This window comes from Hippoglossus stenolepis, chromosome 8 (genome assembly GCF_022539355.2).
Source record: "Hippoglossus stenolepis isolate QCI-W04-F060 chromosome 8, HSTE1.2, whole genome shotgun sequence".
Taxonomy (NCBI): domain Eukaryota; kingdom Metazoa; phylum Chordata; class Actinopteri; order Pleuronectiformes; family Pleuronectidae; genus Hippoglossus; species Hippoglossus stenolepis.
The window spans coordinates 5,836,653-5,849,826 of record NC_061490.1 but is presented as its reverse complement, the minus strand read 5'-3'; the positions used below and the strand labels follow the sequence as shown (position 1 = coordinate 5,849,826).

General features: G+C 41.5%; 1 protein-coding gene across 1 annotated transcript; it reads left to right on the top strand.

Moving 5' to 3' along the window:
- The first annotated feature begins 1,250 nt into the window (after positions 1-1,250).
- Positions 1,251-3,905, top strand: LOC118114387 (zymogen granule membrane protein 16). The gene is made up of 6 exons (XM_035164838.2): positions 1,251-1,333; positions 1,494-1,546; positions 1,681-1,804; positions 2,362-2,461; positions 2,655-2,744; positions 2,837-3,905. Exons 2-6 carry the CDS (start codon positions 1,495-1,497, stop codon positions 2,963-2,965), a joined length of 495 nt encoding a protein of 164 aa, XP_035020729.1. The 5' UTR covers positions 1,251-1,333; position 1,494; the 3' UTR covers positions 2,966-3,905.
- The last annotated feature ends 9,269 nt before the right edge of the window (positions 3,906-13,174 follow it).

The following is a 13,174-nucleotide window of genomic DNA, read 5'->3' as shown; positions in this document are numbered from 1 at the left end:
GGTGGTGACTTTGACCCACAGTTGGACCCAGTTGGTGACCGCTGCTGCAGTTTATCAGAGGAGGTAGAAGAAGACATTTTTAACTTGGACACACTGCCCCAGCCCCCACTGACTGCTACAGAGCGCTGGCCTGTTTAGTCAAGTTTTTGAATTTTTTGAGTAAATTCATGTCCAAATCTAAACCAAACTCAGAACTGCACTTCCATGGGCCGTTAACAATACACAAGTGTGAAGCTGACAAGTTGGCGAGATATATACGTTGCACACAGACAGACAACAGACAGACATTTGTGGAATTAGTAGGCAGATCGGCAGATTAGTACGGAGACGGTTCATGCCATTGCACACGAAAAACAACATTTCAAGTTTTACATCTTTATATAAATTTTTTAATTGCTTTAAATTCAATAGCAAAAAGCTCCTGCAGAACTGTTAAGCATTTTATGGAGGGCAAGTTTATGCATAATTCACAAATCTGGTGTTGTAATGTTTTTTTTTGTTTGCTTTATTGCCAAAATATTTCTTATGAAATTGTTGGGATTCTGTAGCATTTTACAGCGACAAGAATTACACTGGCTAATATCCACTGATGAAACAAACAACAAATGGAACTTTGAGTCTTATCTCTTAATTTTAATTAGAAGTTAGAGTTTACCCGGTTTAAAAATACATGGAAAGAAATACATATTTTAACATTTCCATGACAACGACTGCATCTGCTAGGAAAATAATAAGTTATATGCTCAAAAATAGCAGAGCTCCTAAATAGGCATCGAGGTGAGATTAAGGGCGTTTTAGCACCTTAAAGTCTGGATGTCTTTATTACATTGTTTACATTTTACCCGATTAACAATTTGCCGAAATTGTCTGAACGATCAAATACAATGTTTTCACATTCCAAAAGAATTGAACCAAGGTTCATTTGATCTGGAACTTTTGGTCGGACTAAATTTCGGTCTGTTGGTCCTGTCCGTGGTATGAGGCACCTATTAGTTAATCAGGAACCTTACAGCTCTACTTACTGAAACAATCATAAACAGATTCATATCAACGGATTTTTCCATTTAGCCTGGAAGAAAAACATGCTGCTGAACAAAATGAACTGAAGGATGACTGTCAAAATTCTCTTCCTGGTTCAATGTTTAATTCCAGTAACCAAAAGCTTTTCCGTGAAATCAAAAAAAAAAGCTACCGTTCATCCAATCACAGGTCATCAAGTAGGAATGATTGTCAGTGTGTGTGGTGAGCAGCGTAGGTAGCTAAAGGTATTTAAATGCCAGTGTCACAGTGTCTGCTCATCCTCTGCTCAGTCTGCTCACACAGGTATCAGAAGGTAAGTTGGATGAACCCAATTATTTCAGTTTGAAAGATTCTTAGTTAATATATTTAATTTATATTTAATTTATTATGATTAAAATAATGTTTAGCCACTGCTTCTAATGAGTTAAAACGTAACTAATGTAGATGATACTATTGCTCTCTATTGTCACCAGAATGCTTTCCCTCCTGTTCTTCGTCGGGCTCTTTGCCAGCTGCCTGGTAAAACGTAAGAAATGAAGCCTTTTAACACAATTCCTGAACTTTGTACACATCCGACATCCAAGATATTTCTATATGGATGGTTTAATCAAGAGATGAAGTTTGTCCCTCACGTAATACTTATTTTTTCCACTTCTCCAGCCAACACGGCCATCTACTCCTTCTCTGGTTCCATTGGTGGTGGTGGGATTCCCTTTGCCTCATCAGGAAATGGAAGGGTCACAGGGATCAGGGTCTGGGAAATCCCATCTCAATACATCACTGGGTTAGTCTTTCTTCCTTTCATTTATTATGAAAATGTTATATTGTGAAATTTTTTTCATCGTAAGTTTTAAATGGCACACATTTTAAATCCTGAGTTGTGGCAATATAGTGATGTTATACGTTATACATTATATTATATCCTCATATAACCTGATCGATCCTAGTCTTCCCCATCCCTCATGCCGAAGTGTCCTTGGGCAAGATACTGAACCCCGTCAAAAATGCTGCACATAGATGCACTGTATGAATGTGTGTGTGAATAGGTGACAACTGTACTGTAAAGCGTTTTGAGTGGTCATTAAGACTAGAAAAGCGCTATATAAATACCGGCCGTTTACAGACCATATCTGGATATATTAAAGTGAACCATAGATTCTTCTACTCTCTGTTCCCCAATCATTTTCATACAGTTCCTTATTGCTTTAGATGGTGACAGTGTTTATCACTCCTTTCTGTGCATTTTCTTTATTCTAATTTTATTGATTAATTGAGTAAGATATCGAGACTCTATGTATCATCTTTTTTAGTTCACTGTGTGTTTCCTCTGTTTCCTTGCAGTATCCAGCTGCGCCATCAATACATTTGGTCTAAAGTATTTGGACGGGCATATGGCCCAATGAATGAGATGTCACTTTTTGATGGAGAGGCCGTTGTTCAGGTTAGAGATTTCATCGATACTAAACAACTACTTTACAATGAACAAAAAATTCAGATAATTTCAATGATTAGATTTATGATATTTTTATTGAAATGACAATTACAGAATTTGTTAACATCATTTATTAACTTATTGAGTACTAACTACATCCACAAACCGTGCTAGTTTGTTTACATTGTCTCTCTTGTTTCAGGTCTCTGGTAAATACCACAGCAATTACATCTATCAGCTGATATTCGTAACCTCCAGAGGGCGATCTCTGAGCGCTGGCCAGCCTTATCAGGTCTTCTACCTATTTTCTATGTTGGAATTATCAATAAGGATGCTCGTGGTCATGCAATAACATAACAATTATATAATAATGTTGTGTTGCAGAAATCATTCAACTTCTACCCGACTCACCCAGAATCAGAGCTGCGAATGCTGAGCGGCCGACATAACGGCTATGGGATTACTTCACTGGGAGCTCACTGGGCATCTGGGTTCAATAGCACTAGCGCATAATGAATGAGTTCAAAGCTGAGTAGTGGTGTACTAAGGATTGGTTTGATGGAATAATCAAAACTTGTCACTGATCAACCTGTAAATAAGTGACCAACATGTGTTGACAAATGTGCACTGGGTAATTTCACACCACTTTTGGAGCAATACCTTTGACAATTGTATATGAAACATTGTTTTATCAGTTAAAAAACAAAGATTTAATGGTGAAGGCTCTATATTAACTCATGCTGTGACTCTGTGGTGCATTCATACTAAACATGCACATATCAGTCTATATACTTTCTTATGTATCACATAAAGGGGCATTTATTAAAAGCACTTTGCCCATCTGTTTCCCTGAAGGAAACAAACCAGAAATGTATCTCACTTTTAATCAAAATCATATATATTTGGAGAATATATATTCACGGCCTGACCTCTGTCTGCGTTGCAGCTTTTCCTCAGAATGTTTTCAATGTCTCTTCATTTGCTCAACACTAGAAAGTAGATTAAATGATCTAAAACATAAACTACTCGAAACGAAACGTTCTATCTGCTACTTAACCATTTGTGTGGCTGATTCTGAATGGGGGTGAATCTGTTCATGAGGCCACCATTTGTTTGTTTGGTCAGTTATGGTTATCTCTGCCAAGGAAGTTTTTGTTTGTCTGTTAGCAGGATGGTACAAAAAATACTGAACGGAAATCCCACAACACATTTGAACTTTGCCAGATCTAGCACTTCAGAAAAACTGACTCTGTTTGTCCAGCACACATACACAATATTTAATTCGTTTTAAAGGTCTTATTCTTTTGTTCCACACAAGAGCACTGATGAGTGTAGATGACTTCAGTGTGACACCACTAAGCACAAACAACCACATACATTTTGAAAGCAGCTTTTTGTTTCATCTTTAAATTGACTTATGTCTTCAATAAACTTATCTGAACTACCTGTCAAATACTCTGCATTCCATCGTGATCATTTACAGTCTCCTCTCAAGTTTTGATTGAACTGAAGCATCTTGTTTGAAGCTTGATCTCCTGTCATCTGATATTCCCCTCATGTTCATTCCTCAGTAATGCACCTCCTTGGTTGATGGTAACATAATTAAACTAGTGCTCCTCCTCTGTGGTTTTCCAGGCGTGGAAACTCAGGTAACTGCTTCCTGCATAGCACAGTGTGGTCAGAGAGGCAAAGAACTGGAGGAGTGAGAGGTGAAGCAGAGGTGAGAAACACAAGGAGGGACAGCTTATAAATTCAGCTTGGTGGTGAAAAACTAAGAAATGTAATACTATGTTATTAGGTAATATATTATCCTTATATATTATCAACTAGGTGAAAGGGCCTGGTCACACATACCAATATCGTTCACTAAAGTTGAACTACACACTGTGATTTGCCTCGCTACAGGAAGTGAATGTTTTGTGACCGGGCCCTAACACCAGAGAAAACATTTGCACATGTAATGACAGGAAATCGCTTACTGCAGATGCGACCCAGCAGTTGTAGTTGTGTCGCCCCCTAGTGGCCTGGTTGACAGTCAGAGCATCTGCTACTGCTGTCGCGAGATAGAGAGCTGCTGCGCTGCAGTTGAAACACAGCGACTAGAGGAGACATAGACACAAACTGTGAATTACAGATAAAAAGACAAAGCAGTCCAGCCCTCTTTCTAGAATTTACATCCGCATAGTACTAAACTTATTATGTTGAGGTGGGCTGCAAAGTCATTTTTGTGAGTTTTTTGTGACATTTGTGCCATTCAGCACAAATGTCTGCCACAGACTCGAGTATCTTTCATACATGTTTGTCACCACAGTGTAATTGGGATAACAATTACAAGTAATATATTGAAATAATTTCCAGGAGAATGGGCTTCTGTAGAACAATAAGGAAGATTTGTTTTGTTGTTATGAGCATTGTCTGGTGTTTAAAAACGCGTGTGCTGAATCTTAGATAAAGACATTGCTTCATTCATCTGACTCATCATAGGAGCTAAGCATTATTCCACAGTATTGAGCCCTAACCAGACCAAGATAAGAATTAAAAACTATGTTATTTCAGAAAGAGAAAGGAGAAACTGAACAGAATATAAACTTATCAAGAATAAGCAGAAAAGTACCACAATACATAAAAGAGAGAAATGTTTTTAAACTTGAAACTTATAAGAGGGATTTGAATGCATAGTTCCCTTGCATATAATTTGTGTGGTTTGTTGCCAGTTTGTGTGTATACGATTTGCCTATATAAATCTTCTAAGTAGGCTAAAATACACTATATATTGTAAATGTGTTTAAATACTGTGGCATCACGAGAGGACGTGTGGTAAAGGGGCGTTATGTTCCTCTCCGGGAGGGGCTACCACGCCACAAGATGGCTGCCGGGAAAACTACATCTCCCAGAATGCACTATTTAGACAGGTGGAAATGCCTCAGCCCTCTGATTAAAGCTGGAGCTCAGGTGTGGGAGAGGGAGAGAACAAAGGAGTGGACACACACACCAAGCAGGCGGCATCGTACGTGGCACAAACTTAGCTCGGCGTCTGGGGAACTTTGATTTGGCAACTGCAGTTAGTAGGATACAAGTGAGGAGCAACTTTATGGAGGATATGTTTTGCCTTTGAAGAACTCTTATGTTTTGCTTCCTGAAAGACTTTGTGTTGGTGAATAAACGGATTCTTCGTTTTGAAAGCACTTTTGCCTGCTCTGTCCTGTTGTGACGCACTGCCCTACACCCTGCTTATTGGTAAAACCTCTCATGATACCACATGTGGTGGAGAATGCGGGCACCAGGCGTAGGTGCGAATGAGCAGAAGTGAAGGGATCGACGACTGGGTGGAACCTTTTTCAGGACTTCACGCAGCTGATCCCCAAAGAAAAATGGAGCAATTGTTGCAGATGCTGGTGGAGGGCCAGAGAGCTCAACAGGAAATGAATACGGCTTTGCTGCAACAACAAGTAAGGGTGAATCAAACCAGGTCATCACCCCGGGCAAGCCATTTCATTTCTAAGTTGGGAGTGACGGATGATGTAGAAGCTTACCTCCATGCCTTCGAGGCCACAGCCGCTCGAGAGGGTTGGGCGAAGACACAATGGGTAGGGCTGGTGGCTCCTTTTCTTTCAGGTGAGGCTCTTAAAGCCTTTCGGGATGTGGAATCGAGTGTTGGGCAGGACTATGACAAATTAAGGGAAGAGATACTGAGCCGCCAGGGCCTTACCAAGTTTAGTTTGGCTCAACGGTTCCATGAGTGGACATTTCAAACAGGGGCAACCCCACGTTCACAAATGCATGAGTTGACGCGAGTAACAAACAGGTGGCTGGACCCTGGAAAAAAACAGCCCAGCAGCCATTGTAGAGATCCTTCTCATGGACCGATATCTAAGAGCCCTGCCGTTTGAGGCTAAAAAGGTTATCAGCCAGCAGAAGCTAACAACAACCATGCAGTTAGTAGAAGCCGTAGAACAGTATCAGGCATCCATGGATATGCTTCGTCTCAGCCGGAAAGAACCAACAGCTCTGGCTCCTGTTCAGCATAGTGGAATTCGCCCTGGAGTTGCTCAACAGAGTAGCCCCCCTGCTAGCTCACAGAGAAGAGTGCTTAACCCGTTTCAACAGTAACGGGGATCCTCAAACCCAGAACCTCATCAGTGCTTCCGCTGTGGCCAAATAGGCCATATCTCGTGGCAGTGTGACAAGCTGGACGAGCCAATGCCCACAGCTGCGTCCTCCAGCAGTCTGCAAGCCAACTTCGCTGCTCTCCTTGGGGAAAGTGTGGACTGCAGACCGACCTGCCCCGTAACAGTAAATCAATGTGATGTAGAAGCCTTGCTCGATTCGGGAAGTGCCCGAACACTAGTCCAGGAGTCCGTGCTGGAAGCATCACCTCTTGCTCAAAGTGAACACGTCCCGGTCGTGTGTGTACATGGGGACACTCGTGAATATCCAACTGCCAGGGTGAGGCTGAAAAGTACGAAAGGCACATTTAATGTTGAAGTGGGGGTAATCAAGTCCCTCCCCATCCCCGTCCTGATCGGTCGAGATTGCCCAGCCTTCTCCATGCTGTGGAAAGACGCAGAAAAGAGGCGTAAGCGAGAACCACGAAAACGTAAGTCTCCAGTCACAAAAGTTAATAAGTCAGGGGTCAACCCTTCCAAGCCATGCGATTCCCCCTCATGCGATTCACAACCGAAAGAGACGGCCAACTCAGAGCTGCAACCCGGGCCAAGTGACGATGAGGCCGTGGACGTTGAAGCGAAACCACCACTGAAAGTTTGGAATGGCAGATACAGGACCCTACCCTAAATAATGCTCTTAAAAATGTCCAGGTTGTAGAGGGAACCCTGGTGGGACCTAGGCTAATTCTTTCATTTCCTCACTTCGCAGTCAAGAATGGTCTCTTGTATCAGGTCATTAAGTATCAAGATAAAGTAGTGGAGCAACTTCTTGTGCCAAAACCTCACCGTCCCATGGTTATGCAGTTAGCTCATACGCACATACTAGGGGCTCACTTGGGGGTGGAGAAAACCAAAGAGAGAATATTACAGAGGTTCTTTTGGCCAGGTATTCACAGGGAGGTAGAACATTTCTGTCGCAGTTGCCGAGAGTGCCAGGTCACCGCTCCAAAACCAAGGTACAAGAGTCCTCTCATTCCCTTACCCATTATAGAAACTCCTTTTGAAAGGGTGGGGCTGGATATTGTGGGTCCACTACCCAAGAGTGCTCGAGGCCATCAGTAAATCCTTGTCCTGGTGGACTACGCAACCAGGTACCCAGAAGCCATTCCCCTTAGAAAGGGTAATGCTAGACAAATAGCAAATGAGCTATTCCTCTTCAGCACTAGGGTAGGTTTACCAAAAGAAATACTTACTGACCAAGGGAGTCCCTTTATGTCCCGGGTCATGAGGCAGTGGTGTGCACTGCTGCGAGTGAAACAGGTCCGAACCTCTGTATACCATCCACAGACTGATGGATTAGTGGAGAGGTTCAACAAAACTCTTAAAGCCATGCTAAGGAAGGCAGTCGGCCAAGATGGAAGAAACTGGGATCAGCTCATCCCCTACCTCCTGTTTGCGGTTAGGGAAGTCCCACAGTCCTCCACTGGGTTTTCGCCCTTTGACCTTCTGTATTCCCACAAACCCAGGGGACTGCTAGACATAGCCAAAGAGACCTGGGAGGAACAACCATGTCCCCATAGGTCCATGATTGAACATGTGACGGCAATGCGCAACCGAATGGCCGCCATATTTCTCATTGTGAAGGAGCACATGGAGAAAGCACAGAGAGATCAAAGGGCTGTGTATGACCGAACAGCCCAACCCAGGGAGTTCCAACCAGGGGACAGGGTCTTAGTTCTGGTGCCCACAGTAGAATCTAAATTCTTGGCCACCTAGCAAGGACCATACGAAGTCATGGAGAAGGTGGGGGAAGTTAATTATAAAGTATGACAACCCGGAAAGCGTAAAGGGGAGCAAATATACCATGTTAACCTCAGGTACTGAAACCTCAAAGAATATGCTTCTGCGTATTTAGATGATGTGGTGATCCAGAGTCCTGGTTGTTATAGTCACTTACCTCGGGTGGAGAAGGTCCTGGAGTCCATAAGAGAAGCAGGCTTGACGGCGAACCCCAAAAAATGCAAGCTGGCCTACAGTGAGACAAACTACCTGGGGTATACCATTGGCCGAGGCCTCGTCAAGCCGCAGGAGGCGAAACTTGATGCCATCCAGAAGTGGCCAAAACCGTTGACAAAGAAGCAGGTGAGATCATTTTTAGGCCTTGCAAATTATTACAGACGATTCATTCCTGAGTTTGCTGGGATAGCTGCTCCACTCACAGAACTGACCACAAAGAAGCACTCGAGGATGGTGAAGTGGACCCCGGAAGCAGAAGAAGCATTTGGCAATCTCAAGAGGGCCTTATGTTCAAAACCAGTCCTCATGGCTCCCAACTTCAGTAAGGAGTTTGTGGTCCAGGCAGATGCCTCGGAGGTGGGGCTGGGTGCTGTCCTGTCCCAGATCCATGAGGGTGAGGAACATCCAGTTCTTTATTTGAGTCATAAGTTGCTGCCAATAGAGAGGAACTATGCCACGGTTGAGAAAGAAGGTTTAGCGATAAAGTGGGCCCTGGAAACACTCAAATACTATCTGTTGGGGAGGAGGTTCACTCTAGTAACGGATCATGCTCCATTACAGTGGATGGCCAAAAACAAAGAGTCTAACAGTAGGGTAACCAGGTGGTTTTTAGGGCTCCAACCTTTTAACTTCTCTGTCATTCACAGGCCCGGTCGTAGTCATGGAAACGCTGACGCACTATCCCACCGTGATGCCTTTTGGTCCTCATTCACCCTACCGAGGACGTCAGGCCCGGGGGGAGGGATGTGTGGCATCACGAGAGGACATGTGGTAGAGGGGCGTTATGTTCCTCTCCGGGAGGGGCTACCACGTCACAAGATGGCTGCTGGGAAAACTCCCAGAATGCACTACTCAGACAGGTGCAAATGCCTCAGCCCTCTGATTAAAGCTGGAGCTCAGGTGTGGGAGAGGGAGAGAACAAAGGAGTGGACACACACACCAAGCAGGCGGCATCGTACGTGGCACAAACTTAGCTCGGCGTCTGGGGAACTTTGATTTGGCAACTACAGTTAGTAGGATACAAGTGAGGAGCAACTTTATGGAGGATATGTTTTGCCTTTGAAGAACTCTTGTGTAATTCAAGAAAAAAGACTTTTCTCCCATTTGGATATTTAAAAAGTCAGTAAACCTACAAAGTACAGACCAACAAAATAGGTTTACTGTTCTGTGGCTGCTTTTCTATTTCTCCTATTGGTTGATCTCATACAAGCTTCATTTGTAGGAACCGTGATGCATTATACAATACATTACAGCAGTGGTGGGATGAAAAGTTATATTTACTTCCTTACTCTACTAAAGTAAATTTTTACTTTACTTTACACATTTTACTTTTACTTGACTACATATATCGGCAAAAATCTGTACTTTTTACTTTTTACTATATTTTTATAATATTTTAAGTAATCAATAACAGAAGTGACCCTACCTCCATTAATTAATATGCAAGAGTCTTTACTATTATTGTATTAAACAAACTATACAGTATAGGCACATTTAATGATATAGTAGACTGTTGCATTGGAGAATACAATACACTAATACACAAGTACTTTTACTTTTAATATTATTTAAATGCAAGTACTTTTACACAAATAGAGACATTTATGTGGTACTTTTACTTAAATTCATTGTTGTCTTTTTATTTATACATTTACTTTAGTAAAATGTTTGAGTACTTCTTTTACATGAAGTGTGAAATCTGTATGTAGATAAATGATGCTGATCGTCAAGAGGAAGTGTTGCTGTCTGTGTGATGGACCAACGTAATGCTACAACCATTGTTAACCCCTAAACTACAATTATTGACTATTTAGCTTGATATGCTACATTCATCAATCAATCAATTTTAATTTGTTTAGCCCATATTCACAAATCACTTTTAGTCTCACAGGGCTTAACAAGGGGCAACATCTTCTGTGCTTAACTCTCAACAAGAGAAATGAAAAACGTAGAAACATTAGAGAGAGCCACATGTGAGGGATCCCTCTCCCAGGACGGACAGAAGTGCAATAGTGTATTTGAACACATAAACAAAATAACAGTATTTACAACATTGATTAGAATAAATAATATTTAACATAATGGAGATGTGTGTCAATGTTTAAAGGATAAGAAAATGTCCGCCAATTGTGATCTATGGCCCATGATCACAATTTCTCAAATTTATATATGTGTCAGATTTATAATTTGTGTTGTATGTCATTATTCAACGCAAAAAAGAGGTACCTAAACATTCATACTTCTCCTCCACTGAAAAATACAGTACTAAGGAATATGCTAATATTGTTTGTTAACACAAATAATATGTCACTAAGATATCCATCCCGAATTCCTACTAATTTCTATACACGCTAAACTCCGGAAAACTTTCACCGTCAGCAGATGAATGTAAAAACTGTTCCTCATGTGTCAGACTCTGCACATTCACCATTTTCAACAGTGAAGGTCAAACGTCCAAGAGAAGAAACCATGAGGAAAACACATTCCGAGCTCGTTAAGAGGGGAATGTGAGACCTTGATGCTGTGATAAGTAAGTCTGTTCATTTATAAGATAAAGATTAAAACCATGGTAGCGACACGGTGGTGGAGTGGTTAAAGCTGTTACAGAATCCTGTCTATGTTGAATTTGTATGTTCTCCACATGTTTTCGTGGGTTTTCAACAGTTATTGTGACTCTTTCCCACAGTCCAAAGACTTGCAGGTTGGGGTTCGGTTAGTTTGAGACTCAACTGACCAAAGGTGAGAATGTGAATGTATTGATTCCTGTATATTGGCCGTCTGATTGGCTGGTGACCTATCCTGTGATGTTACCTGCTGCTGTTAATGTTGCAAAGACATCTATATCTGTACATGTCTTATAAACTCGTTAACAAAAACCCTCATTTTAAAGAGATGATAAAATCTGATTCCCATTCAATTAGTGTTTGCATGTAATCAGTGGGATTATGTGTTTCTCGACTCTAGCAGCAGTTTCCCCAGGAGGTACTTTCTGATTGGAGGGGATCAATTGAAATAAGCCGGTGACTATAGTCTCAGGCCTGTGAATTGCTCAAATTAATTTGCAGACCAAGCCAGAATTCTTTAGGTCGCACCCCGAGTTCTACCTCCACTTTGACAAATGCAAACAAACAGAGCCATAACCTTCACATTGAGATTCTTTGTGTTGTTGTGCTGCAGTCAATATCCTGCACCAGGCATTATCTGACTGGATATTTTACATGCGTTATTGTGTGGTACTTGATGGGCCGATCCTTCCCCGCTGAGCAGATTTTGCTCCGTACAGCAATATATCCCCCGCATCAATCTATACTCTGCATCACTCGCCCTCCATTTACTGGACCAATAGGCAAGCTTTTCTTCCTTAAGCCGGTGAGTGGCTAAATCGAGCCAATACCATAAAAACAAACGTCAGCCTCTGCGTTTCACGGGACTGGCAGGCTGAGACAAATAGATTTTCTATAAGTGCTGTCTAACAACTAATTATCACAGCAGGACTGATGTCACTTCACTTTTTCTAATTAATTGAAGATGGAAAAAAGATCTCAATGTCATTGAGTAATGTCAGGGCAGATTCTTAATTATTTCTTGACAGAATGAACATGAAGACCTTCTAAAAGTTTGAGCTTTAACAGAACATGCTCCTTTGTTGTGTATTGTTGTGTGGAACATTGCTGTGTCGATGACCGATGTGTTTCCTGCATTAGTACATTAGTTAAGAGTGTCCTATAAAGTCCAACATTAAGGAAGCTTGTTAGCTGAGGTGTCCGTTGCAGATTGTGCAGTCCAGCAGAGTATGGAACGTATTAATAATGGAAGCCACTGTCGATGTGCTCGCATTAGAGCCCAGTCTCTCCTCAGCCACACACAGGGAAAAACCCTGATTGATGACATGATCAATTGGAGTTGCTCTAAAGTTATTCCAAAGCTTCCCCCCTCATCCGATATGTCTCTGTCCTCCTCCACCACTCACTTATCCTCCTTCAGGATTTCATCAGATGTTGAAGGAACATGTGCAGAAGATTAGAAAAAACATAATTTAGTAAAATCATTTAATGTCAGAAAATACTTTTAACACATATTAGTATAGAAGTATCATATCAATTAGTATCCAAGCATGATAGTGCATAGTCCTTGATAGGAATAGAGCACTTTTGCTCCATTGGTTTAGAAGCTCATATGAACTGTATATTACTTTGAATTCTCTAAAATACCACAAAGGCTTGGAAGCATAAGGTTCCCTGCTTTTGTATTTTTTGTGTATTGCCCAAGAACATTACTCTGACCTTATATCTGATTCTTGATAACAAGTGACAACGAACAAATATTTCACTTGGCCCATTTATGTTATTGTCGACCACAGATGTTTTTACATCTAAGTCCAGATTCAAAACAGCAGCCAATATGAATTGTCAGGACGTAGGATTATGACCAATATAGGTCACGAACCATAGAAAATCTGAATCATACTCACAATAATGTTAGAACAAGAACTACAATTTTACAGCCATGTGGCGAGATATAAAATAATTAAACAAAATGTTTCTTGTTTTTTTTCGATTCATGATCTGGGCATAAACTTTACAAACGCAGCCAGTACTCG